Source organism: Haliotis rubra, unplaced genomic scaffold (genome assembly GCF_003918875.1).
Source record: "Haliotis rubra isolate DU_JTF1 unplaced genomic scaffold, ASM391887v1 Scf2, whole genome shotgun sequence".
Classification (NCBI taxonomy): Eukaryota; Metazoa; Mollusca; class Gastropoda; order Lepetellida; family Haliotidae; genus Haliotis; species Haliotis rubra.
In genome coordinates, this window is record NW_025766002.1 from 739,865 (window position 1) to 767,053 (window position 27,189).

General features: G+C 42.0%; 2 protein-coding genes across 6 annotated transcripts in view; one reads left to right on the forward strand and one right to left on the reverse strand.

Moving 5' to 3' along the window:
• The window catches only part of LOC124275297 (nardilysin-like), a 64,675-nt gene extending 40,745 nt beyond the window's left edge, over positions 1-23,930 (reverse strand). Inside the window, exons 1-12 of one of the 5 annotated variants that reach the window (XM_046710782.1) lie at positions 23,614-23,809; positions 23,236-23,282; positions 22,788-22,871; positions 21,105-21,294; positions 20,533-20,614; positions 14,610-14,710; positions 13,473-13,599; positions 12,946-13,041; positions 12,182-12,304; positions 5,440-5,500; positions 4,690-4,723; positions 610-649 (exon numbers count right to left, since the gene is read on the reverse strand). In XM_046710782.1, coding sequence (XP_046566738.1) covers positions 610-649; positions 4,690-4,723; positions 5,440-5,500; positions 12,182-12,304; positions 12,946-13,041; positions 13,473-13,599; positions 14,610-14,710; positions 20,533-20,614; positions 21,105-21,294; positions 22,788-22,843 — 910 coding nt within the window. In that variant the 5' untranslated portion in view covers positions 22,844-22,871; positions 23,236-23,282; positions 23,614-23,809. Of the gene's footprint in view, positions 1-609; positions 650-4,689; positions 4,724-5,439; positions 5,501-12,181; positions 12,305-12,945; positions 13,042-13,472; positions 13,600-14,609; positions 14,711-20,532; positions 20,615-21,104; positions 21,295-22,787; positions 22,872-23,235; positions 23,811-23,850 lie in introns of those variants that run through there. The other 4 variants (XM_046710783.1, XM_046710784.1, XM_046710781.1 and 1 more) reach the window with 4 other exon arrangements.
• A 190-nt stretch (positions 23,931-24,120) lies between these two features.
• Positions 24,121-26,976, forward strand: LOC124275299 (deoxyhypusine hydroxylase-like). The gene is given in 5 exon segments (XM_046710786.1): positions 24,121-24,506; positions 25,026-25,102; positions 25,996-26,053; positions 26,056-26,235; positions 26,589-26,976. Coding segments are annotated over 5 exon segments (924 nt in total). The 5' UTR covers positions 24,121-24,220; the 3' UTR covers positions 26,912-26,976.
• Positions 26,977-27,189: the final 213 nt, after the last annotated feature.

Here is a 27,189-nt window from a genome sequence, read left to right on the forward strand (position 1 = left end):
ATTAAACCTTCTATTAGACAATAAATGTCTCTAAACAATTCTTTGACAAACTAAAAAAAATTTCTCATCAAGAATGATTCTGATGCAACTATTCCACAGTTAGGTGCAGGAGCATACATAAGTGACGCCAGAATATCTTAATGGTAGCATCTAACACAACCCAAAGTTCACTTGGAAAATGGTGAAAACATAGCAAGGGAAGATATTCTTTCAGATACCATTTCCAGCATAAGGAAGACTTACCATTACACTGACTGACTGACTGAGTTTTGTTTTACGCCGCTTTTAGCAATATTCCAGCAACATAACGCCGGGGAACATCAGAAATGGGCTTCACACATTGTACCCATGTGGGGATTCGAACCCGGGTCTTCGGCGTGACGAGCCAACGCTTTATCCACTAGGCTACCCCACCGCCCCCTTACCATTACAAGGCAAACTGATGTTTGGTCGTGTGTTCATACTGTCACTGGTTTGTCAGTAAGGGATAAAAGTCTGCTTGATAATATCCTTCATATTCAGCCTTTTAGTACTGGTAAGTCTCATTTGTATGTATAATAAGTTAAAGTCAGGCCAAATTGTACAGTGTCCTTGTACATGATGTCTCACCTCGGTAAAATTTCTTGAAACCTGCAGTGTCAAATGGATCCTGAAATGACATGAGCATTATATTCTAAAATGCAATGTGCCATGAATAACCAAAACATAGACACAACACTCAATATGTTGAGTTTAAGAAAAGGAAGAGTGGGTGAGTGAATGCTGCTCACATGTCAGTTCCACATATTTGTCATAATTCTATTTGACATGGCAAGCTTGTTGGTAATCCATACTTTCAGCTTACCATAAAACATGATCATCAAGGCTATAAATGCAAAAAACCCTGTAGAGGTTTCTGATTCTTTGAAAAGAGATCCTCCTTGGGGTATTTATAAGCATTAAAATGTCCATTTTAAATTCCTACGACAGTTTAACTATATTTTTCAATAAAATATTTACAAAGCAAAAAACTTGTTTTTTCTTGTGAGACCACCCGTACAGGACCCCTGGGCCCCAACAGCCAAGAGCAGGTAACTCTAAGCGTGAACCTCGTACCTCACTTTTCATGCTGAATGAACGCAGACAGAATGAGGGGAGGTGGGTGGTCCTACCCCAAGGAAGACTCTTTTCAAAGAATCAGAAACCTCTACAGGTTTGTTTGATTCTATGTCAAAAGGGATCCTCCTTGGGGAACATATAAGCATAAGACAGACTCCCATAGACATAGAGTCGGGAATGGTATTCTGTCTGGCATACAATACCCCTCACAAAGCAGAATTCCCCAATCGACTGAGAGAGTGAAAGACACACTTACCCTGTCAGCTGACCGCCGCTGTCAATCAGGCGGGGGCGTGGTTAGGGTGAGGGACAATAGCTGCCAAGCTTAATAGCCTGATAGGCTGAGAGCATATAAAAAAAAACCCGCCCCCAACCAATGAAATTTGGTCACCTAACCCCACTATAAACCCAGTAAGCTATGCATACTGAAGGTGAATAGAAAGGGAACGTTAAAAGGAATCGTAAAAAACGAATCAGGTAAACCATCACCAAACCATCACCAGGGGATAGAACTATATAAACCTTCACCAAGCAGCAAACGCAATGGAATACTAGAAAGCTCAATCGGCTAGAGAGTCGCAACCCTGCCCACTGGTAAGAACCACACGACCAAACTGAGCACGCTCTCTGGAGTGCTTATAAAGTTGGTAATGTTGAATAAATGTATTCAGATGGCTTCAAATAGCCGCCGAGCAGATCTCCTCAATGGGCAGGGCCTTACGGATAGACGCTGTTTGTTTGATATAAGCCTTGAGAGTCTTACGGACATCTAAGACGTGAGCACGTCGAAGAGAGGTACTGGACGATGGAGGCTGCAGTAAAGCAGGAAGCTCAATAGGTGCCGTTATGTGAATGGAGCCAGCAATCTTAGGATGGTAGGAGTCTGCCAGACGTTACCGCCACAAGAAAAGCTGCCTTCCAACTTAACAGCTGGAGTGAAAGAGACGACTGACAAGTCCCAAAGGGGACTAATCCGCCGGACAGTCGGACGGATTCTGTCCACGCCTGCTAAGAAGAATCCCCCTGTTTCCACACCAGCGCGCACAACAGGCCCATCTACTCTTGTATTGAACGTTTGTCGAATCTCTCCGCGAAGCCAGAATTGTGTCTGCAACTGATGTAGAAATTCCACTCGCCTGGAGGCGATTCCTGACAGTGGCCAAGCCACCCACTGAATCCTGGGATTGGGTTGTGGCGCTCCGTTCTGGGATAGTAGATCCGGTCAAAAGGGTAATAGTACAGGAGGCTGAGCCAGAAACCTGAGGATTACCGGAAACCAGCGTTGAGCCGACCAAAGAGGTGCAAGCAGCACAAGCAGTCGCGCTGGTTGGGTGGTTAGCTGCGAGAAGACTCTGGGAATCGGCGGTATGGGTGGGAACGCCCACAGAACCCTGTCCGTCCAATCGAGCTGGAAGGCATCGGAGGCGATGGCTGTCAGACCCGGTATCCGGGAGCAAAACACGGTATCTGATTAAATTAGCTCCAGAGGCAAACAGATCTACCTGGAACGACCCGAACTGGGAGATAATCACGAATATTCCCTGATCGAGCATCCACTCATGGGGGGCCAGGATACATCGTGAGAGAGCATCCGCACGAACGTTGTCCACCCCCAGGAGCTAGACAGGCATCACCTGAATGTTGAACGGATCGCACCAGAGCAGAAACTGCCACGCTTCCTGAAAGAGAGTCGGTGACACCGTACCGCCTTGCTTCAGAATATAGGTCATCTCCGTTTGGTTGTTCATTTCTAGACGAACCACCCGTCTCACCCTGTGCGGGAGGAGTCCATTTGAATGGAGACCAACGGAATCGGAAACTCCAAAGGGAGCCCTCTGGGTAAGTTCCCGGCATCTGTCCACCACCTGAGATGAGGTAATAACCACTCCGGAGTCGTGAGAATCGTTGTAACTCTCCGAATGGGACCACAGTTGAGCTAATGCTTGCTAAATCGGTCGCATCCTCAACCTCGCACGCCAAACTACGTCAACTGTTGCCGCCATGTAGCCCAGCAATCGAAGCCATACTCGTGTTGGTAGCATGGGGGATGCGAGGAACTGTAACGTTACCTCCTGGACTTTGGCTCCCGGACAGGGAGACTAAACCCCTCCTGCTCTCGAACCGCGCCCCCATAAAAATCAGATCCTGTGTTGGAACTAGCTCTGACTTCTTGAGATTGATAACCCACCCCAGCTTGGCGAGAATGCTCATCACGGAGAGTGTCGCATCTCGGCTCATGTGAGTGGCAAGCGCTCTGAGTAACCAGTCGTCCAGGTACAGGTGGCAACACCGACCCTGTGCCCTGGCGACTTGCGCTGGAATCAACATAAGTTTGGTGAACACCCTTGGCGCCGTGGAGATGCCGAAGGGGAGCACATGAAACTGACCGTCGAACGAAAACCAAAGGTATTGATGAAAGTCGGGATGCATTGGAACATGGAGGTTTGCGTCTTTGAGGTCGATTGACGTGAGCCAATCGCCTACCTCTACAGATGAGATCACTGATTGCAGTGTCCCCATTTTGAAAGACGGTAGCTCGATCATATTGTTCAGACCTTTCAGATTTAGTATAGGACTGAACCCTCCACCCTTCTTGGTGACTAGGAAATAAGTCGAGTAATAATCCGCTTCTTCCTGCCCCGCCGGGACCACCTCGATGGCTGCCTTGTCCTGTAATGACTGGACCTCGGCACGGAGTATCTATGTCTAGACGCAGTCACGACAGCATGAAAAGTGAGGTACGAGGTTCACGCTTAGAGTTACCTGCTCTTGGCTGTTGGGGCCCAGGGGTCCTGTAGGGGTGGTCTCACAAGACAAAAACAAGTTTTTTGTTTTGTAAATATTTTATAGAAAATTGTAGTTACAACTGTCGTAGGAATTTAAAATAGACATTTTAAAGCTTATAAGTACCCCAAGGAGGATCTCTTTTGAAAAAGAATGTAAAATTCATATCACAGTGAGTCAGTTTCATGTGCAAAGAAAATGATGGAAGTAATGTAGGTATTGGATGTTTACAACTTTGGTGAAACACATGAGAACAGACATGAAACATAATCTGGGTAACAGGATTCAAGCCCATAATCACAGATTTTTGGTGTGATCAAGGGACACAACTCTGCATGACAAATTGAGGTGTCTTAGAGGACTGAGCGACCCCTCTAGACTGACCTTAGGGACGATCATAATTTATGGCTAGGGGGATGATGATTTTTATGGAGAAGCATGTACAATGTGAATTACCCCAACTAAAATTTATGCACAAAGTATGTGACCCCGTCTGTATGTCATGAACAAAATCAATGACCACCCCCTAGTACATGTGTACAGAACTGATGACCCCTTATACCTCCCCAGAACAAAATGGATGGTTCCACACCCCACCCCTCCTTAAAATCATCATCACCCTTAACCATAAATTATGAACGGTCCCTGAACAACAAAATGACTCCATGTTTATATACAATGAGTGAGTGAGTGAGTGAGTGAGTGAGTTTTACGCCACATTCAGCAATATTCCAGCTATATTACATACAATAAAATAAATCTTCACCAAACTGACCACAGGCCCAAATCAGTGTAAACCAAACTTACCTTCAAATGGCTGAATGAGGGCCGAGGTATGTTGCTGAAATAATACAGACAGATGCTGGTAAAATAACCATTACAGTATGTTCTGATGAAATGAAACATTACTTAATCACTCAATCAGATGGAAATACTTTTACAAATTTAATAAATCTAAGCAATACACAATACTATATATCAAGTCTGAAAGTGATTGAGTGAGTGAGTTGAGTTTTACGCCGCACTCAGCAATATTCCAGCTATACGCCGGCGGTCTGTAAATAATCGAGTCTGAACCAGACAATTCAGTGATCAACAGCATGAGCATCGACCCACGCAATTGGGAACCGATGACATGTGTCAACCAAGTCAGCGAGCTTGACCACTTGATCCTGTTAGTCGCCTCTTACGACAAGCATAGTCGCCTTTTGTGGCAAGCATGGGTTGCTGAAGACCTATTCTACCCTGGATCTTCACGGCTCTAAGTCTGAAAGATTCTGACATGTGATTTGGAATTTTGTTTTCGCAAACATCTGACTATCCTGTCAATTTGTTCATGGATATATTCCACAGAAGACACTTATCCTCATACACTAAGGCCTAGACTAGAATTCACATTATTATATCACAAGACTATGCAACAATGAGCTGTCATAATTCTTAAAGTTCCATATCAGATCAACTGCACACATAATATTGGTGTCAATAACACAGAACAGCCAGAATACTTTCTCATCATAGAAATCTTTTTTACTGAATCATCTCCAGTTCTACTACTCACTGTAAGGAATATCTGAGAATATATCCACTGCCCATTCTTGTAGTGTGTCAAGGCTGTCTGCCAACAAGAACAAACAAGGTGAGGAAATATTTGGTAGCAGAATGTCAAAAACATGTCTAAACACTTTCACACAGTGGAACAGGTTATCTTTATTTCTCAGAACCACATAAAATATGTCCAGTCAGTTATACCAGACATTATTGAATATTGTCTGTCAGTTTCATTTCCATATTTTGCATTCATATTTACAAAAGAACCTGTGAAAGCATTGTCTGTTTCGCTTTTGATTTACTATGCAGAACCCATTTCACAAAGCTCTCGAAAGCCTAAGATCTCGTAACTTTTCTCGTATCATTCGTACTCCCTATGTTACAGTATAGGAGATACGAATGGTACGAGAAAAGTTACGAGATCTTGGACTTACGAGAGCTTTGTGAAACAGGGCCCAGGTCAGTGACAAAGGTTTACACTTTACTTATTAATATTCATATCATTTGCTTGTTGCTGTTCCAGTGATCAATCCACGGCCTACGGAAGCCTATTAGGGCCATGTCAAAAAAAAATTCATATCCCTATTAACTGGAAATATCCCCTTAATTACTGGAAATTTCCACGTAGTATCTGGAAATTTCCACTTACTAATTGGAAATTTCCACATAGTAACTTGAAATTTCTACTTAATAACTGGAAATTTCTACTTTATAACTGGAAAATTCCACTTAATAACCGGAAAATTCCACCTAATAACTGGAAATTTCCACTTAGGTTTCTGGAAATTTCCACTTAGTAACTGGAAATTTCCACTTAAATGGTATAAATAGAGCCTACAGCAGTATTTGAACAACTATATAAAGATCAAAATATGGAGATGTGCGTTAAGATCATTCAGACATACGTATGCTTAGGGTTGAGCAATAAAGACATTCTTTACTTTCTGGCTCATGATCACAAGATTTTGATAAGTGAACACACGCTGAAAAGAAAACTTGCAAAAATGAAACTCTATCGAAGAAAAGGAAAATCAAAAGTGGTTGATGTCGCTCTCTTCATCCTGTCTGAATGTGAAACCTCTGGTAAGTTACATGGCTATCGATGGATGCATCAAAGGTGTCGGGAAAATGGTTTGACTGTTGACAAAGAAACTGTAAGAATATTGCTTGGTATCGTTGACCCTCAGGGTGTGAAATGTCGCAGTAAAAGAAGACTGGAGCGCCGGAAGTACTTTTCATTGGGACCTAATGCTGTTTGGCATATCGATGGAGTGCGACAAATTGAAGCCATCACGGGAATTTGCATTCATGGATGCATAGATGGATTTTCACGTAACATCATATGGCTACATGCATGGAACACTGAATAACAATCCAAAGCTGGTAGCAAGTTATTTCGTTGAAGCTGTATCAACATATCAAGGATGCCCAGAGAATGTAGCTCTGATGCTGGCACAGAAAACGCAACTGTTGAGCAGATGCAGTACTTTCTGAGGAGCGATCATGTGGACAGATATCGGCTGGTAGACTGAGTTACGTGTATGGGTCAAGTACAACAAACCAAAGAATAGAATCATGGTGGGGCATATTGAGAAAGCATTGCATTCAGTACTGGATGGATCTTTTCACTCACCTCAAACATGATGGATACTTTACAGGAGACCTCGTGGATAAAAACCTGATGCAGTTTTGTTTCTTAGAAGCAATTGAGGTAAGTTCATTTACACGTTTATTTTCACCACGTTAATGGTTTTATGACACTATATATGTTTTATCTTAATTGTACTACTTTGGTTCAGGTTAGTTATTACTAACCAATAACTGATTATCTTATTGCTTCAGAATGAAATTCAAGAAGTGGCTCGTACTTGGAACTTCCATCACATTCGTGCAAGTAAGAACAACCCAGGTCCGCATGGGAAACCGGCTGTAATGCATGCTATGCCTGCTTTATATGGTGTTGTGGATTGTTTAAAGCAAGTAACTCCGGATGCAACTGAAGGGATGAGGTCTGTAGTGATGCCACTGTATTCGAATTATGCAAAATCATTATGGATGAAATGCAGTGGGAATTCCCGGAGAAGAAGGACGATCTGTGTGATCTCTATATTGCACTGAGGACAGAATTGAAGAGGCAGCTTGCCTAGCTTACTGTATTACAAACAGTGTTGTAATGCCTGGGAAATACACATTACAATTACAAATACTGCAATGATGCATTCACTTCTCACAGTGAGTGGTATGAATGGACTTTAGATGAGGTTTTTATGTCTGCATGCAAAGCTATACTTTATGGTGGTTTGGTAATTTGAATTGTACGATTTCTGAACATTGTATTAAAACAATACCATGCCAGTGTCAGTGTTTATATCATTCTAAGGATCACAGTGTCATAATGGATGGCAGTGCAATGACCTAGGTTGCAGGAGTTTCCAGGTTCGATTCCATCCCCGTTTTCATATTTCACTAATCTCCAGCATATATGTTTTGAAAAATTTCCATTAGAGCCCTGGGTGCCGTTGTACAAAACAACCTTATCGCTAAGACTACCTTAAGTCTATGTTAAAGTATAGGAGTTACGGTCACCTTAGAGCTAAGATCGCTTTGTACAACGGCACCCTGGACGCATCCACCACTCTCAGTGTAGACAGCTTGTTGGAAAAAGGCCCACAAAGGGAGGAAATTATCAGGCCGAGTGGTGGATGCATCCAATGTACTAGTGCAAATTTATCAAAAGATATATGCTAGAGCTGGTAGTGTCAGTATGGATGTTATTGTCAGTATGGATGTTAGTGTTAGTGTGGATGTTATTGTTAGTGTGGATGGATATTATTGTCAGTATGGATGTTAGTGTCAGTATGGATGTTAGTGTTAGTGTGGATGTTAGTGTCAGTGTGGATGTTAGTGTCAGTCAGTGTGGATGTTAATGTGAATGCTAGTGTGGATGTCAGTGTCAATGCGGATGTTAATTTCAGTAAGGTTGCCAGTCTGTGAAAGGACTAGTTTGTTGATCACACCCTCTTGCCAAATTGCGCAACTGATGTTTTTCAAATATGAATTGATTGACACTCTTTGAGTAATTATAGTTGCTTTCATAACATGCATGGTTAATTTTGCTGACCATGTCTCAATTTCAAATCAGAGTGATAACATCATAAAGAACAAAATTTCGTAATAAATTTGAGTCTCAAGTTACACTCTCACGTGAAAAGATTAAGCATTTGTTCAAAGAACGCTTTGCTAAAATATCAACACATTTATCATTCGATGTAAGAAAACAATCATGTTTTGAAGTAACATATTAAGAAACCTCTTTCAAAGTTCACACTTGTAGGCACAGTGACCATACACTTTTCTTCAAACACATTTTAAGCAGGCTGCCAACAGTGAAAATATTACTGAAGTTGAATAATGCAAATGATCTCAATTTGATCATTTGATATTGTAATAAAATTGTAAAAGAAACTTCCATCGAACGAGAAACAATCTTTGTATAACTCATATGCATCATGATTCGATCGAACTGATAAATGAATTTCTTTTGTAACACAAAACTGAGTATAACTGTAACAATTCTGTATCATCCAACAGCCTTCAACACAGTGTAAGTCGTCATACTGATTTCCAGTGCAAACGTGTGTGTCTTCTACGAAGTCCATTAACCAGATGTCACTCTTCAGCACTGCAGTGAACTCCGACCTGAACTGAAGATAGCTGTCGTATTGCTCGGGTAGTTCCAGCACATATCCACAGGTGTGAGCAACAGGTCGGACGCTGTAGTCCCTTCAATGTGTTGAATCTCACAGCGAGGGATTTTTTGCTTTCCAGAAGCATCAACTAGCAGAAGGTCAGAACCGGGTACAAAATCTGAGTAGCTTTGCCAACATATCAGTTCAAGTTCTTTCACAAACTTGATAAGAAATTTGGGAAGTAGCTGTTTGACAAACTGACATACATTCTGGAAATGAGAAAAGAGAAACGACCACCTTTCTGACATTTGGAATCAAGTTGTTGTAGAGACTTTTCTAATGAAGTGTCACCAAAATCAAAGAAATAGCCAAGACTGGTAAGCTGGTCAAACCAACACGCTTTCACATACATTGGTTCTTGAATGAGTTCCTTATTAATGCGATCTCTCCTATTACCTTGGTTAGGTTTTCAGGAGTTAGGATGACCCGATCCATCGTGTGTTGAGATTATATGTCGATGATGTCCTCTTGGATTTGGTCATCAACATTGCCCTCCATGGCTGTTTTTCAAAGTATCTGCTTCACTGAGTGGCAGATATGACAGATACTCTGTCACAAGATGATTCTTCAGTATCTGAGAAGATGTCAGCGCCAAAGAGGCAGCAAGACATGAAGCCTTTTGACAGATATATGGGGAAGTATAAGCTGTGTTTTCCAGCCAAGATAAAGGGCGCTTGCAATGGCCTTCCAATCTGAATCACTAAAGTCATGTCTGATGAAAGGAACCTTCATTTCTCTGCCCAAACAGCAATTATCATAAAAAAGGCGACCAGAATTCCACCAGTGCATCGCACACACCCGACACCACCACTGTCCGTAGTAATTTCGCTCTTACCGTTTGGGAGGAATCATTTGAAACTAAAAGATCCTTGTTGAGGTCATATGTATTTTCTTTGAAATTCTGTTTCAGCTCCTGGAATACATGACCTCTGTGAACACGCATTTTTATGTTCTATGGTGGGATGCTGCCTGTAAATCTCCTCAATAAGTGTGTTGATGGAATGTAGGTCGTCTGCTGTATCTGGAATATCGGAAGAAACATATCCCGATAAGTTGCATCAAAGGAGAGTAATACTTGTGCAGGTATATAAGTGTATATGTCTCGATCAATGGTATCCAGCACATCAATGTTTTGTGGATCTTTCAATGACACAACAGTTGCTGATGATGTGAATGATACCGGTTTTGTTCTTGAAGTATTGAATGGTGGCATTGGCAAGTGTTCATCATCCTGTTCTTCAGTATGTTAAGGAGCAGTGACTGATGATGTCGCCAGTACAGCCTCTTGTGAAGTCTGTTTATTGCAAAATCTTCTGTTTTTCCACCAGTGTGCTCTTTCTGTTTCATGCCCAAGTAGAACTTCACCTTTGACAGCTTTGACATATCAAATACTTGCTGAATGGTAACATCTGATGGCATTAGTGATGCGAGTTTGTAATCAAAGACATCGACCTCGTATTCCTTTTCTGCTCTCGAACTTGTCAGAATATCCTTTGGGGAAGAAAAGAGACTTGGCCTCATGAAGAATTTCATTTCGGCGTTGATGTTTTGACATGACAATTTCTCTCACCCTCCACCAGAGACAGCCCGTACCTGCTTGTATTCCTTTCTTTTCACATCATATTTTGATAATCCAATACCAATTAAGCCTGGATGTCTTTGTTGCATTCTGGTTTCCAAATTACCAAACTCACTGTTTGCCCGTCGTCTTCTGAACTGTCGGATTCTGCTTTTCGTTTAAGTTGCTTTCTCAGTCTCTGAAATAAGCTTTGTTTTCGTTTATTTCCTGATTTTTCGGCTTTGGCACCTTTCTTTTCCCTGTTAAGGAAAGCTCATTAGTGCCAGTCGAATTAGCCGCCATACTGGGGATATCGTTGAAAGCTGATCATCTGTCATAATCGCAATACAGGGGGCATCAATCTGTAAAACAAACAGTCATAAAATGGTACTCAAACAAAAGATTTCCGTAATGTCTCAATTTAAATAATAATACTAATACAACGTGGTGGACTCAGCAAATGTGGATTAAATCATTCTGGCTTGATTCGGGCTTTCGCCACACAACCCATTACTTCACTGCTTCCAATAGATTAGTACATGCATCACGCACCTTTTCTCGTTGCAAGACATCAAGTGTTGCCGTAGGTATACCTCTGTGCGAAGGAATTCATCCATGACTACTCTTCTAGCTTCGGATACCAAGTGAAAACTACTTATTGCCATATGTACATTTCCAGATACTAGGTGGAAATTTCAAAGAAACCTAAGTGGAAATTTCAAAAGAAACCTAAGTGGAACTTTCAAAGAAACCCTAAGTGGAAATTTCCAGTTACTGAAGTGGAAATTTCAAGAAACCTAAGTGGAAATTTCCAGTTACTAAGTGGAAATTTCCAGTTACTAAATAGAACTTTCCAGTTACTAAATTGGAAATTTCCAGTTAATAGGGATATGAATTTTTTGACATGGCCTAATAGGCTTCCATTACCACGGCAGTACAATGACATCTAATCAACAAAGTCACAGTCTGACCAGCCAGCCATGTGGTCACCTCTCAATATGTCCAGGCAGGTCACCGTAACACCATAACTGCTTCTCATATATATACCCCATGTAGGAAATCAAACACTTTAGTTTCACAACTCTGGGTGAGAACATATGTGTGGGATTAAGAAGGGATGACCTGAGATCATTGTGTTGCGTAGTAATGACCTTGAAAACAGACATGTCAATTCAATCCTAATATGGTTCTATTTTAGAGATTGTGTAGAGAAACAAATTAGGTACAACAAAAAGTGACTGTCAGATACCATTTATCTTAAAACTTGTTTCAAAATGTATCGAACTTGCTTTTGCTCATTAGATTAGCATATACACATGTATGTTATTTTAGTTGGAAACTGGTTATAATTAAATGCTATCTGACAGATACCCACGTAACAACCATCTCTATGTCTTGGTTTGCCCTTATGCAGTGGGCTGGATTGACAATGGACACCTACCCATTGACTGCAGCACGAGGGTCATGTAGTTGGCACAGTACATCTTCTCATAGAAGTCTACAGCCCGACCATAGATGTCCATACCCTTCTTTTCAGGATCAGTCTTCAAAGACTTAGCATTACCTGTTCAGGAAGAGTGAGAGAGTGAGTATGGTTTTACGCCGCTTTTAGCAATATTCCAGCAATATCATGACGGGGGACACCAGGAATGGGCTTCACACATTGTATCCATGTGGGGAATCGAACCTGTGTCTTCAGCATGAGGAGCAGACGCTTTAACCAGTAGGCTACCCCACCGCCCTGTTCCGTTAGAAGTGTGAATATTAGGTGTAGGTAGAAAGGTTCATCGGAAGCCTTTCTTTGAAGTATATTGATCCAGTTGACACTTCATTCAAGCCTCATTCAAGCTACAAGACAGTGGTCTGTAAAGAATCTAGTCTGGACCTGACAATCGAGTGATTAATATAATGAGGATCAGGGTACCATGATGAGTCACCAAGGCTGACCACAACATTCACTAAATTGCCTCTTTCAATCAAAACAAGATGCTGGGACCTATTCAACGCTGGAATCCCCAGTTAGTGATCCAACCTTCGCTGGGTTTCATTATGTATTCCAAACAGATATGATCATATGCAACTGTTTGCCTGTTATATCAGCATAAAAACAAAACAGGATTGGTTTCATTAAATATTAATCAATCTGGCTCCAATGAATTCTTAGTTATAAATTGATGCCCATATCAACATGATTAAGTATCTCACCTCCCATAAACCTTGACATTGGGTGGCCCTTCTTAGCAGTCTTGGATATCAGTTCATTTACCCTGTCATTATCACTGGAAGTTGTCATCTGAAACTCTGAAGAAAAAGGTTGGACTTACTTGTGGTATTCATGGTGTTGGGCAAAAGTCACAATTTTATCATCATTACGTGTTGATGGTCATAATTTGTTTGTTCTAACAAATCATAAATCCCTAAAGAGTGAGTGAGTGAGTGAGTTTAGTGTTACACCGCACCCAGCAATATTCTAGCCCTATGGCGGCGGTCTGTAAATAATCGAGTCTGAAACAGACAATCCAGTGATCAACAGCATGAGCATCAATCCACGCAATTGGGATAAGATGACATGTGTCAAACCAAGTCAGCGAGCATGACCACCCGATCCTGTTAGTCGCCTCTTACAACAAGCATGGGTTACTGAAGATCAATTCTAACCCGGATCTTCCCAGGTTAATAACTAAAGAACCTACAGTCTCATTTTGCCCCACTCTTTACTTCCTTCCACATACCACTGTCAACTGCCTCTATCTCCCTGTCCACACAATCCTTCTTCAACAGCGGAGAGATGAAGAAATGGGCAAGTTTGTCCAGGCACTTCCGGAAATATTTACGCTGGATTTCAAAATAGAATGTTGTCTGAAAGAGAAACAAGGAAAACACATGCAATCAGAGTGTTGTACAACAGAGCTTTGTACTAATGTAATAGGCAGTTTGTACTAGTATGCCGTTTAAGTGACTGTGTGTTTTAAGGACTAAGTGAGTGAATGTATATTAAATCCCCAATCCGCTATATTCCACAAATTACAGCAGCATGCAAATAGCAGTGGCTGATAGCATGAGTATCACTCCAAGCCATCAGGTCACACTGACACGCAATCAGCCAAACAACTCAGGAAGGGTGATCTATTCCTCTCCTGAATCCCCAGGCAGTGTTATCAGACATGCATCTACAGCAGACAGAAAATATAACCTTGGACTGACTGACTAAGTTTGGTTTTACGCCGCTTTTAGCAATATTCCAGCAACATCACTGCGGGGGACACCAGAAATGGGCTTCACACATTGTGCACATGTGGGGATTCGAACCCGGGTCTTCGGCGTGACGAGCCAATGCTTTAACCATTAGGCTACCCCACCCCCCTATAACCTTGGAGATATGGTCAGTTTAACTTTTCTTTGTAATATCTTGTTCAGTTCATTTGTGGCTGGCACACGCTATGATAGTATGAAAGACAACTGTTTGAGTAAAATACAAATGCAACAAGTTGCAATGTCTAGTATTACTGCACTTTCTCACACCAGTCCACCTGCCAGACATCGTAGACTCTGAAGTATGGCAGAGGCCATCCTCGATAACTCCAGGGTATACGTTCCGATAAGCCTCCACTATACTGGAGGATGGGCAGAGGCAGGGTTAGTATTATTTGGCAATGCAGACAAAGTCTGAGGGGCTATCTCCCGAGAAATAAAAACATTCTGAGACATACTGGCCAACAGAGAAGATCAAGTCAGTTATACAACTCCAATAACACACATTTATCCACACAACTAAATCAGAACCTAATATTTTCTATGTCATCACAGGGATGGGTCAGTGTAAGAAATGGACTGGCAATAAATGTGACATGTAAAAAGGTTTGAGTTACCATTTCACAATCAGTACAAGCATTTGAATCTCCGCCATGTTTGCCAAGGTAATCATCAAAATCATTCTCCTCTGGGTAGACACTACTGCCCATAAACACCACTGAAATGTGAAAAAGATTATTGTCCAGACATTGAAAGGAAACTTCAGTATGAATTAGTAGCCAAACATCTAACACAGCCTTCATGATCTACTCTTTTGTGTATTACAAGTGCTAATGGTATGATTAGATCAGTTCCTGGAACACACACAGAGAAATAAAAGCACAAAGACTTTTAAACACAAATACTTTTCGATGATGTGCAGTGCATAAGCTAGCTATAAGAGGGCATGAAACATGACAACCACATGAATGTGCTCATTGCGCTGCAAGATTCACAAATAATATCTTGGAATTTTATAATGAAAAAGGAATCAATAATCTCAATCACATGGCCTGACTGGCTGACTGAATTTGGTTTTACGCCGCTTTAAGCAATATTCCAGCAACATCACGGCGGGGGACACCAGAAATGGGCTTCACAAATTGTACCCATGTGGGGATTCGAACCTGGGTCTTTGGCGTGATGAGCCAACACTTTAACCACTAGGCTACCCCACCGCTCCTCAATCACATGGGAGAGGGCAAACTTTAGTAATACAATGTAACTGCATAATAACAAGTCATTTTATCATGCCCTTAATTTCCAATGGCAAGTAGTTGCTGATAGTGCAAATAGCCAGCTCTGATGAAATGGTATCCACCAAATTTAGATAAACCTGTAGAGGTTCCAATTCTTTGAAGAGAATCGTCCTTGGGGTACATATATGCATTTTTTGCGGCTGAAAATGTCATGTGACAGTTGTATCAATGTTTTAATAAAAATATTGTACAATAAATAAAAGTCTTCTTATTTATTATATGGCCCCCACCACGTGGAGTTACCTCCCTGCCACGCATGCTTGGCCAACCAGGTAAGCACCTAAGCCCGTATCATCATTCCTTCTGCTGAACAAATCAGTGAACAGAATTGCGGGGAGGTGGGTGGCCCCACCCAAAGGACGGCTCTCTTCAAAAGAATTGGAAACCTCTACAGGTTTATCTTATTCTTTTTCATAGAGATCGTCCTTGGGGTACATATATGCATTAACTCAGACTCCCAAAGACCGGAGGCTAGGGAGGAGGGAATTCTGTCACAGTACAAATAAATAGCAATCACATAAAAAAAAAGTTACTTACGCCACAACACTCACCTGTCAAGTGTCCCGAAGCTTCCGCAAGAGGCATTATGGGAGGTGACACGACAGGGAGGAAACGTACTGAGGACCGACCTCAACATGTTAAGCATTAAAACACATCACATAGTGTGTACCCCGTCCACTTAGTGAAATCTCAGAGAGCACCGTAAGGGGGAAACCACAACTCACAACCAAATTTCTCAACCGAGAAAGTGAAATTTGTCGAAAAATCGACAGCGGATATGTCAATTAAAACAAAAATGTAACGCAGCATCTCTATAAAACCAAATAACCAAGACTCACTCGGTCAGGATGGCAGGACACTGTCCACGGGAGAGAACAGAACGGCCAAAGCGAGTTCGATCACGGGAATGTGTATCAAGCTGATGGTGCCGCATAAAAGTGCTAGGCCGGCTCCAAATAGCTGCAGAGCAAATCTCTTTGATGAGCAGTGCCGCTGCAAAAGCTTTTGAAGTGGCTACTGCTCTGACTGTGTGAGCCTTCAACCCCTCAGCGGGAAGCTTGCCCTCAGCCTGATAAGCAGCACAAATGACCGACACAAGCCAGTGAGAAAGTATCTGTTTGCTGGCAGGAGCCCCAGCCTTCCTGCCACCGTGACAGCAGAACAGATGGGTACCCGTATGAATCCCTTGCGTTCATTTGATATAGACCTTGAGGGTCTTACGGACGTCCAACGGGTGAGTGTTCGTTGCAGAGGTCCCCGATGTGGAAGGCTGGGTTAGTGTAGGAAGTTTGATTGGAGCTGTCACATGGAAAGCATGAACCACCAGAAAAACGGCCTTCCATGTCAACAGCTGAATGGAAATAGCCGATAGACGTGAGGAAGTAGGACCAGACAGCCAATCTAGCACGATTGACAAATCCCTAGGTGGGCTGGTAGGCCTGAGAGCAGGTCGAACCCGATCCACGCCAGCTAAGAAGCACTGCAGAAGAGGGTGCTGCCCCAGAAGAGCACCATCGACAGAGGTGTGAAAGGTGGAAATAGCGGTGGAGTAGCAACGAATGGTCGAAGCCGCCAAACCTTCTTCCAAACGAGACTGCAGGAACTCCAAAACTCAGACTAAATCCGCAGAAAAGGGATCTGCAATTCCCACCAGCGCGCATAGCGGGAACATCCAACCTTGTACTGAAGGTTTGTCGAATCCCGCCTCGAAGCCAGAATTGTGTCTGCAACTGTTGTAGGAATTCCGCGTGCCTTGTGGTTAGACCTGACAGAGGACAAGCCACCCACCTAATCCGTGGATTGGGTTGTGGCGTGCCGTTCTGAGTGAGAATGTAAGGGTAATAGAACAGGAGGCTGTGCCAGAAACCTGAGAATTACCGGAAACCAGCTCTGTGACGGCCAAAGCGGTGCCAGAAGCACAAGTAGCCGAGCTGGCTGGGTGGACAGCTGGGAGAGGACCCGACGAATGAGTGGTAGAGGCGGGAACGCCCACAGCACCTTGCGGCACAACAGCACCACAGGCGTCGGAAGCCAATGCCCTCTGGTCCGGTATTCGAGAGCAGAACACGGGAATCTGATTCGTCCCGCCGGGCGCAAACAGATCCACCTGGAACAACTGGGAGATAACTCCGAATATCTGCCCATCGAGCATGCACTTGTGCGGGGCCAGGATCCAGCTTGAGAGCGCGTCAGCTCGCACGTTCTCTTGCCCCGGGAGATAGACAGGAATCACCTGACAGTCGCACTGGTCCCACCAGTGGAAAAACTCCCACTTCTCCCAAAGGAGCGCTAGGGCCAGCAAGGTTTGCTGGGTCGCCGCCGAGTAGTATGAGGTCGACAAGCACAGCTTGCACATCGCCATGACTGCGCACATCAACCGTCGATGCAGCGGACCGTAACAAGTCCCTGGTCAGGTGGGCCTGTACCTCGGTAAGTTGACGAAGGAGAACAACATGAGGTGATACGTCACCCGTGCCTGCCTCCACTTCCAGGGCCGACCTCTGAATTTAGGAGAGGAATGCCCCATGGACCACAACCTGTACCTGTTGCATAGCATTCCTATAAACCTCCTCGTAGGTTCGGTATGCTTGCCGCAGAGGGGCGCTCGACTGGGCAAAAGGTGGAACCGAATGCCCTTGTTTGGCAGCCAGAGCTGAACCCGAGGAAGCCAAGCCACCCCTGAGGGCAATAGAGGTAAACACACATTCGTCCACCACCGGAACCAGGAAGAGGGACTCATCACACAGCTGATACCGCATCACAAGTTAATCTAACCGGAGCCTACAGCCAGCTAGCAACGAATCCACAACATCCTGAATCAGTGAGGGAAGAACACAGAGCTGCGTCTGTGAAGACTGCCGAGGAGCAAACGCCTCATCCGGCAGGCAGAACTCAGACGAGTCCTGACAGCTAGTTGGCACCGCAGCTTGGGGTAACATCTGCACAATGCGCTGACGCACCTCTTGCAAAGCTGACGAGAAGCAGAAAGAGCCTTCGGACTCCTCAACCTCCCCCACATCCATCGACTCGGCTCCTGAGCCTGAGCCTGAGCCAGAATCCAGATCCTCCCGAAGAGAGGACCTGAACCCCGACCCAGTGTAAGGCCGAGCCACGACGACGAAGGGAAGGAAGAGCTCCGCTCCGGACACTGACCGCACGCCAGGACCCCGGTCCCGAGACGCAGGAGGTAGCTCAGACAGAATTGGCTCCTCCGCTCTCAAGGGGAAAGGGTGCGCAGGGAATACTCAACAGTCCCTGCGCGAGCACCGAGAGGGGGCTGGGTGCGAACCCTCCCTCCCCGGGCTGGCCGAAGCTCCCGGACCCGAAGCCAGCGACAACAAATCAACAGAAGCCTCGAGGCTAACGGATCAAGCTGAGCCCGGCGATCCTACCCCCGAACTCTCGTTCGGATTATTATTATTATTATTATTTATCACTCCGATGAGTTTTGTACCAAACATAACTCCTAAACCAATGCTCCGAATTGCTTACAAAAAATCACACTGACTGACTGACTGAGTTTGGTTTTACGCCGCTTTTAGCAATATTCACAAAAAATCACACAGATGGGCACCAAGGTGTAGATATTCCCCTTAAAAATCTCTAGGCTCTAGGCCCAATAGCAAAGGGCAGATAATTCAAAATTAATTCCAAAATTTCAAAGTTTGACAGCAAATATCTAAAGAACTAATTGTTCCAACACTTCCAAATCTCTTGTACAAATGCACAATCGAATTCCCAACAATTTTGACTAGATGGGTCAAGTCGCTAAAATGTACCGTTTGGCAGTTATATTTGTTTTCAGTTTTTGGCCATGTTTTTCAGCAGTTTTCTGAGTAGTTTGCTCCCAAAATGTGCTGAGCTCCAACCATCAGCTCTAGACATTCCAAACTTTCCATAACTGATGTCCAGTAACCATTGTGCAAATTCTGCACAAAAAGTGCCAGTATGGTAGATAAAGTCTTAGTGATTCTTGAACACTAATTGTTTTGACCGTAGACCCAAGAACAACTGAGATACAGCCTTTTAAAGAGGGAACTATTTCTTCTCCAGAACTTCTTAAAAGGTACATCACCCCTGTGACCCCGGCTGTATTTGGAAGATCCGCTCGCCTGTCAAAAAACTGCAACCAATTTGTCAAATATGACTTCAATGAGTCAATAACGCGGGTCTTGGGGTCCATGGATGACAAGGTTGTAATCTGTTCGTGATTGCTGAGAAAAATGTGAAATTGGTGCTATCGCGGAAGACGCGAAAAACGGACCCTCATGAATGTGGTAAGCGGAAGTTGTATGGAATGAGGTAATGCCATTTCACTCATGGTTTCTTCGTTGTTACTGTAAACAGTTTTAATGAATTGGATTGAATTTAATTTAAATAAAATGTGTTTTCTGACATCATACGTTCTCGGATGGCGGTGTTTACCCGCGCAATAACGTGGTGTGTTGCATCACAGCAAACATTGTAAGCAATCGGCTTATGGCATGTCTTTATGATAAAGTTGTTTTTTATTAGTTATTACAATGTTTCGCTGTTCGTCTGATTACTATTGAGAAAACTGTGCATGTTTTAAGCAACTGAAAAACCATGGATAAGTATGATAATCACAGTTAATTGCAATCCGCACTGAATTTCACTAGTTTACAACGTGATTAACCAGAGTTCAACAGTGTGAAGATGTGTGATCACTGGGCAACTTTTTTATAAGGGAGCCGCGGATTACCCAGCGGTTTAACCGAATCCGCGGTATCACAAGAGAAATATTGCGAGGGATGACTGCAGTTGAAGACTCAGACATAGTCGTAGTACTGAATACTCTTTGTCAGCACTAGTCAACCACGTGTACACACGATGCGTGACAGCAGAAGGAATGATGATACGGGCCTAGGTGCATACCTGGTTGGCCACGCATGCGTGGCAGGGAGGTAACTCCACGTGGTGGGGGCCGTATAATAAATAAAAAAGGCTTTTATTTATTGTACAATATTTTTACTAAAACATTGATACAACTGTCACATGACATTTTCAGCCACAGAAAATGCATATATATACCCCGAGGACGATCTCTATGAAAAAGAATTTAAAGTTGGACGGAAAGTATAGTTCTTTTTGGCAAACATATCTTAATGGTCACCCTTTTGAAAGCGATTACTGTTTCCCTGGCCTTTGTATAATGGCGACAATGACCTCAGAACATGCTTATCATCACTTCATAGAGGCCAACAAAATCTATTCAACTCACTGTGTTCAAGAAAGTGAGCAAATCCTGGAATGTCGTCTGGATCACAGAAACTGCCTGCACCAACACAGAGGGCTGCTGCTGACTGGGGTACAAGAGAGACAACTTTAGTACCACAGAACATCACAGGCTTGTTTAATACAGTCATGTACATAGAAGCCAAAAAGGCTCTTACAACACATATTCTATCACTTGAAATTAAAAAAACTATTCAACAATACTTACATATATTTAGATCTACAGATTCAAGTACAATAAGGAAAGTATACAGGAGGTACCTTAATACAGGAAATCGCTTTTGGATAGAGAAACAAATATGTAACAACTACAAAAATCGAAATTGTAACATTTATGTTTTAAATAATAACCAATTAATGGCATTTTGTGAGTGCAAACACCTAAAAAGTTTAAATACCTTTATCATGTCCATTGAAGGATGTAAATTGGATAATACATGTAAAACATACACATGATGTAGTTATATCCTCCAATGTAACTTAAACATCACTGAATTCATTTAACTACTAGCCTCCCAAGCTCCTTGATTGGCAGAAATATAAAGTGAGTTTTGTCACCTTCTTCTCATTGCCCTCCTTCTTCTTGCCTTCTGGTATATCAATCTCCATCTCCTCCTCACCACTGCTGCCACTACTTTCGCTTTCACTCTCGCTCTCACTGCTAGACTCCCCAATGTCCATCAAATACCCCTCTGGTGTGGGGTGGGACACCAACATCACTCTTATGCCATTCTTAAGACGAATAATTCTAAAAAACACATGAGTAAGATCAAGTGATGAGAATACAAATTTATCAAATCATTACATAATATGCAATTTTGTATACTCAACTATACTTATACAGGTACTACGCATACATAGGCCTGAAGGTGGCAAGGTTGCTTATAGTGTCACAATTTCTGGAGCAGGGTCTCTTTGACTTTTAACCTTGTTCAGCCAGCATTACCAGATTCCCCATCATTACAATTCTTCATTTAACACATCCTCGATAATCTCCAAGGTATAGGTTAAGATCACTCTCCACTATACCCTGGATGCATCCACGGCTTGGTCCGATGATTATATTACCTCCCTTTGCTGGCGACCGCTATCTTTGTTGATACTGGCAAGCTCGGATGTAACGGCAGCTTAGCTGATTGGCTACTATGAGAATGTGGAGCCAGCAAAGGGAGGTAATATAATTATCGGGCCAAGCCGTGGATGCATCCAGGGGGCAAGGTATACCCTGGAGATTATCGAGGATGCATTTAACAGTGCCATACCATTCTCTTCCAACAGAGGTTATTTGTCATATCTTCTTACAAACCTCTGTTCTATTACGGCCATATTTCCCGGCTCTCGTAAAATTCCCAAGCATAAAAAAATCGCAACACGAATTATCTCCCTTCTTTCTGTCCAATCAGAGCATGTGTTACATCGACTTAGATCCAACTTGACTAATACAAGCAACTGTGGGGCCACAAATATCCCTCCTCTGCTGGGGACTTGTGCTGATGTGACACACAAGACATTAAATGGTTAGCTTGTCCATTGTCAACGAGGGCGATGGAGATGCGATTGATCCGCCACTACATGCCTAAGTTCTGTCTAGAAGAAACGTTTGCGCATCGCACAGGGGAAGAGGTTCTAGTTTTCCCGAGCATTAGGAAATTACCGAGGTCTTGCGACTGATCACTTTTGAAGCAACGTCACTGATTGCACAACTAAATCTGATTGCAACCAATCACGAATCCTGAACACTCGCACCATGAAAGGGACATATTAGAACAGATGTTCGCAGGAAGATATGACAAGTAACCTCTGTGGGAAGAGAATGGTGCCATACCTGTGTTTGTGGAAAACATCTAGGACTTACATGACTGTAGACTCTCTTCCCAAAACAAAGCTGACATGCTATGGTATAACTGGATACTGTTTAACACAGCAATAAAGCTAAATTATTCAACACTTGTCATGGCACGTCAACTTTGTGTTGAGGAAAGCGAAACCCAATAGATGTGATGCTGACTAAAAACCATGATACTTGTGAATCAGAGATTGAAACCCATGACAGCATGTTTCTAGTACATATAATAGACTCAACCATGAGCAGAGACTAGATAACAGGGCCACTTGCTATTGGGCCACCAGTTTGCCTTTGTACAACAGGAACCTGATATCAATTTACCATTGACGTAAATGCCAAATGTTGATTTGACCTAGTGTAAAGTACATCAGTCAAAAGGACCAACACTTCATTACCTGTAATTCTTCTTGTCATTTGCTGACTTGACAGGATCCACATCCAACACTTCCATGTTGCCAAGATCCTTCCAAAACTAACAGCTGCATCAATAAAGAATTAAAAATGCTACATATATGCCTCAAATCTTAGCTCAATAACATTGCATTAGTCAGTTTGAGTCAATTTTCATGTGACGAGAGCCTGTACACGTTATTTTAGAACTTGGCAACAACATTACATCAGAATTATGTTTACAAAGGCAAAATGCTTATCATGTGCCACACACAGATGACATGAGACCTCAAGATAAATAACATATTTATGTACAGGTTTCCTTTGGAAAATTGAGATGTAACATATTGTTATCAAAAACTTGTTGCACATTTATAAGAATTTGGGAACATATTATGATATATCACTAATAATTAAATGTTCAGATCTAGAACCATTAATATGACAACCTACCTCACAATTAGCTTGCTAACACCTCAAATAAATATTACTGTTTGGATCTGGAAAATATATACGGTGAGTTATCTCAAACACTGGCTCTAACTAACTTCCCTGTAGCCACAGCTGGAGACTCGGGTTAACAGGATGTTGCCCTGGGCAATCCACTCTATTGAAGTGTTGGAATATTGATTATGTATATCGTGCTGTGTGAATGGTTTGTCTTTTTATTATTGTCATTATGACTGAAACAGGAGAAATTGTGTGTTTATGGAAGTGCATGGTGTGAGGGGAGATATACTTCTGCTAAGTCAACTGACTGAGTAACAGGGCGACAGCTTCTCAAGTCATTATCAAAGCCCATGGTTTCATTTTCATTTTGATTATACGTACTTTTAAGCAACGTGTTTGACTCTAGTTCTGAGACAGTTACTGACTAAGGCTGTTGTGCATTATCGACATCAGCTCATAGTACACGTGTGTGATCTTTCAATCTTTGCGGAAATGAACTCTGTAAGGTCAACCGGATATTGCGTTTTGAGCAACGCTATCAGGATTTTCTCATTGATATTGTCCAAACTCTTCCAATATATCTATGTGAACACGGCAACACATCAATGACATATTAACCTGAACTCTAATCCCCAATATTGTATCACTGTAGTTTCAGCTTCGCAGCGTTCAGCATCAACTTGTGATTTTGTTTGTTATGTAACAGTGTAAGGAGCTTAAGGGAGGCACTATTAATATCTATTGTATGTTTAATGTTTCTGCGCTTAATTCAAAATAGAGCGTATCTTTAATTGCATAAAAATACTATACTATTATATTTATAATATGAAAAGCGGTTTCATGGAATATTAATTGATTTTAAAGAATATAATTTTTTAAACACTGTACACTTACAATAATTGGCCCCTAACATGGCCGACTTCCACATGTGATTGTGAAATACTGCTTGTAATTTTTGTCTGAGAGGTTGCAGTTGTGGTTTTTAAAGATGAGTGATACAATTATTGATTCAAAATCCGTTAAAGAAGTGGGATCAATCCTAGAAAACAGCGGAAAACCACTAAATGATAGATTTCGAGCACTTTTTACGTTGAGAAATCTGGGTGGGAAAGATGCGATTGACAGTATATCACGGTGTTTTACGGACCCATCAGCTTTACTGAAGCATGAGTTGGCGTATTGTCTAGGACAGATGCAGGACAAGTACGCAATACCAATTCTGACAACAGTCCTGGAAGATAAAAGTCAAGAACCAATGGTCAGACATGAAGCTGGTAAGTTGTGGCGATAATGCATTGATCAAAACGTTGCACCGTCACATGTTTCTAGCGTAAATGACACCAAATTAGCGGTATAACTATAGAATATCTAGAAGCATATTCTTTTGGGGCTCCAAATTAGCATTTAAAGTTCATATATATATATATATGTGTGTGTGTGTGTGTATATGTATGTAATGTATGTATGTAATAAGTAATAACCATGATAACATCTTGATATGTACTTCCTCACATGATTTTACTTCAAGGGATGATTAATTTAATCAACTCGCTCAGATATGTTGCTGTCTTTGTTAAATGAGTGATTCCAAAGCTTATTGTTTGTAATCAGGGAATGCAAAATACATAAAATAAGTATGTGCTGTTTTTTGCCATTTGGCTGGGTGACATTTGACATGGTGCTATTTACATAGATTAGTTGGGACCAGTTGAAAATCAAGTCCATTGAAAACTTTTGATGACAATGTCACAACATGCAGCTCGCCAGAGACTAATGACATTTTTCCCCATCAGGTGAAGCCCTTGGAGCTATTGGATGTGAGAGTGTCCTGCCTCTTCTGAAACAGTATGCTGAAGATCCTGTGATAGAGGTGTGTACAGTTTTATAAGGAAAGTAGGTGAAGTTGCCATTATATTTTATACTTCCAGTCTTACTCAAGACAATGTGATTAGTCTTTGTTTGTTTGTCTGTAATGTCATGAGTATTGTTTACAACTATTGATGACAACAAATTGTAAATAATCAAAGTCTGGACCAGACTATCTTGGGATCAATATCTGTAATTAGTTAGAGTCTATGTTAGCAGTACCCCTTAAGATCCGGGTTACAATTGGTCTTCAGTAACCCATGTTTATCATAAGGGGCGGCTAACAGATTGGGTCGCAAGGCTCACGGACTTGGTTGACACGTCATTGTATCCCAATTACGTAGATCAATGCTCATGCTTTTGATCACTGGTCCAAAGTCCATTTTTTTTTTTTTACCATGTTTACAGGCCATTGCCATGTAGCTAGAATATTGCTGAGTGCCATGTCAAACAACAAAAATACTGCCAACATTGTTTTGTTATTTATTGTAGCTTTATCAACATGATCAAAACTGCTTGCAAATGATCAAATCTGGGTCAGACAAACCAACTGATGCTTGCAGCAGCAGGAGCAAGCATAGAGTGTGACTAGAGTTAGGGTCTGATGACCTAAAGTTATTGCCACATGATCCTTATATAAGTACTTTCACATTATTACATTAAAGGCATTGCTAACTTTATACTTAAATGTTATTGGTATTAGGACCAGTAAAGAGACTTTACCGCTTACTTTCACATTCTTACATTAAAGATGGGGTTAAAATATCTCTGCATGAACAAAATAAGGATTGGAAACAAATCCTAGCTTTGAACAAAGTATCATTATGTTCCCATGTTACCATTCAAGAGCAGTTAGCTTTGAATCTTATATTTATGCATTATCATGAAATCCCCCAGGTTGCAGAAACATGTCAGCTGGCAGTTCAGAGAGTTGAGTGGCTACTCAGTTCCAAGGAGAGAAGCTCTCCAACAACCCCTATGCATCTGTCGACCCAGCACCTCCTAATGCTGATACTGATGTCCCCAGTCTACAGACAGTCTTACTGGATGAGACAAGGCCTCTGTTTGACAGATATCGAGCCATGTTCTCACTCCGTAATGATGGGAGTAATCAGTCTGTGCTGGCACTCGCTGAAGGTAGATACCTGTACTATTTGAGCAGGTCTTTAAATTTCGTTAAGCGATATGTCTCTGATTTAACTGCAACTGGATTCAAGTATTTCTGAAAGTTTATTCGGGAGAGAGTAAAGAAGCATCAAATCATTTTGTGGTTGACAGTATCATCACTTAATCATATTAATCTTTTAGGTTTTAGTTTGTTTATGGAAAAGATGAAAATTATTACATTTCCACTAATTTGTACACAAAGAAAATCATAAAAAATTGATTTTCAAGGTTTTCGTATTTTTAGTTTCGTGTATAATGGTACTTCTAATATGACAAAGAAAACCTCCTTTGTATATAATTTTGTATCATGTGTATTATTGCAGGTTTGAAATGCAAGAGTGCACTTTTTCTCCATGAAATTGCATATGTTCTGGGACAAATGCAGAATGCTGCATGTACACAACAACTGGTTGAGAACTTGAAGGACACTGAAGAGAACCCTATGGTGAGACATGAGTGTGCTGAGGCTTTGGGTGCCATAGCAACAGAGGAGTGCATGGACATCTTAAAGAAGTACCTTAAAGATAAAGAGCAGGTTGTGAAAGAGAGCTGTGTTGTTGCCCTCGATATGAGTGAGTATGAGAACAGTGACCAGTTTCAGTATGCTGATGGTCTGACCAAACTTCAACATGGGCAACATGGCTAATTCTGTGAAGAAATTAACTTTCTTTGATTTTAATGTATTAACTGTAAATAAAACGATGAATCTCTTTCGGTGTTACTGTTCAATTCACTTCTGCTAACAGGACTAAATGGTCTTGTATTTCAGACCACGTATTGGAGAACTGTTGACCTAGTAGTCACATCACATCCAGTTTTCATCCCACACTAAGCGGTCATACTGTGAAATAAGGGGCCATTCATAATTTATGGCTAGGACTCGTGTAGGAGGGGTGATGATGATTTTTATGGGGAAGCATGTAC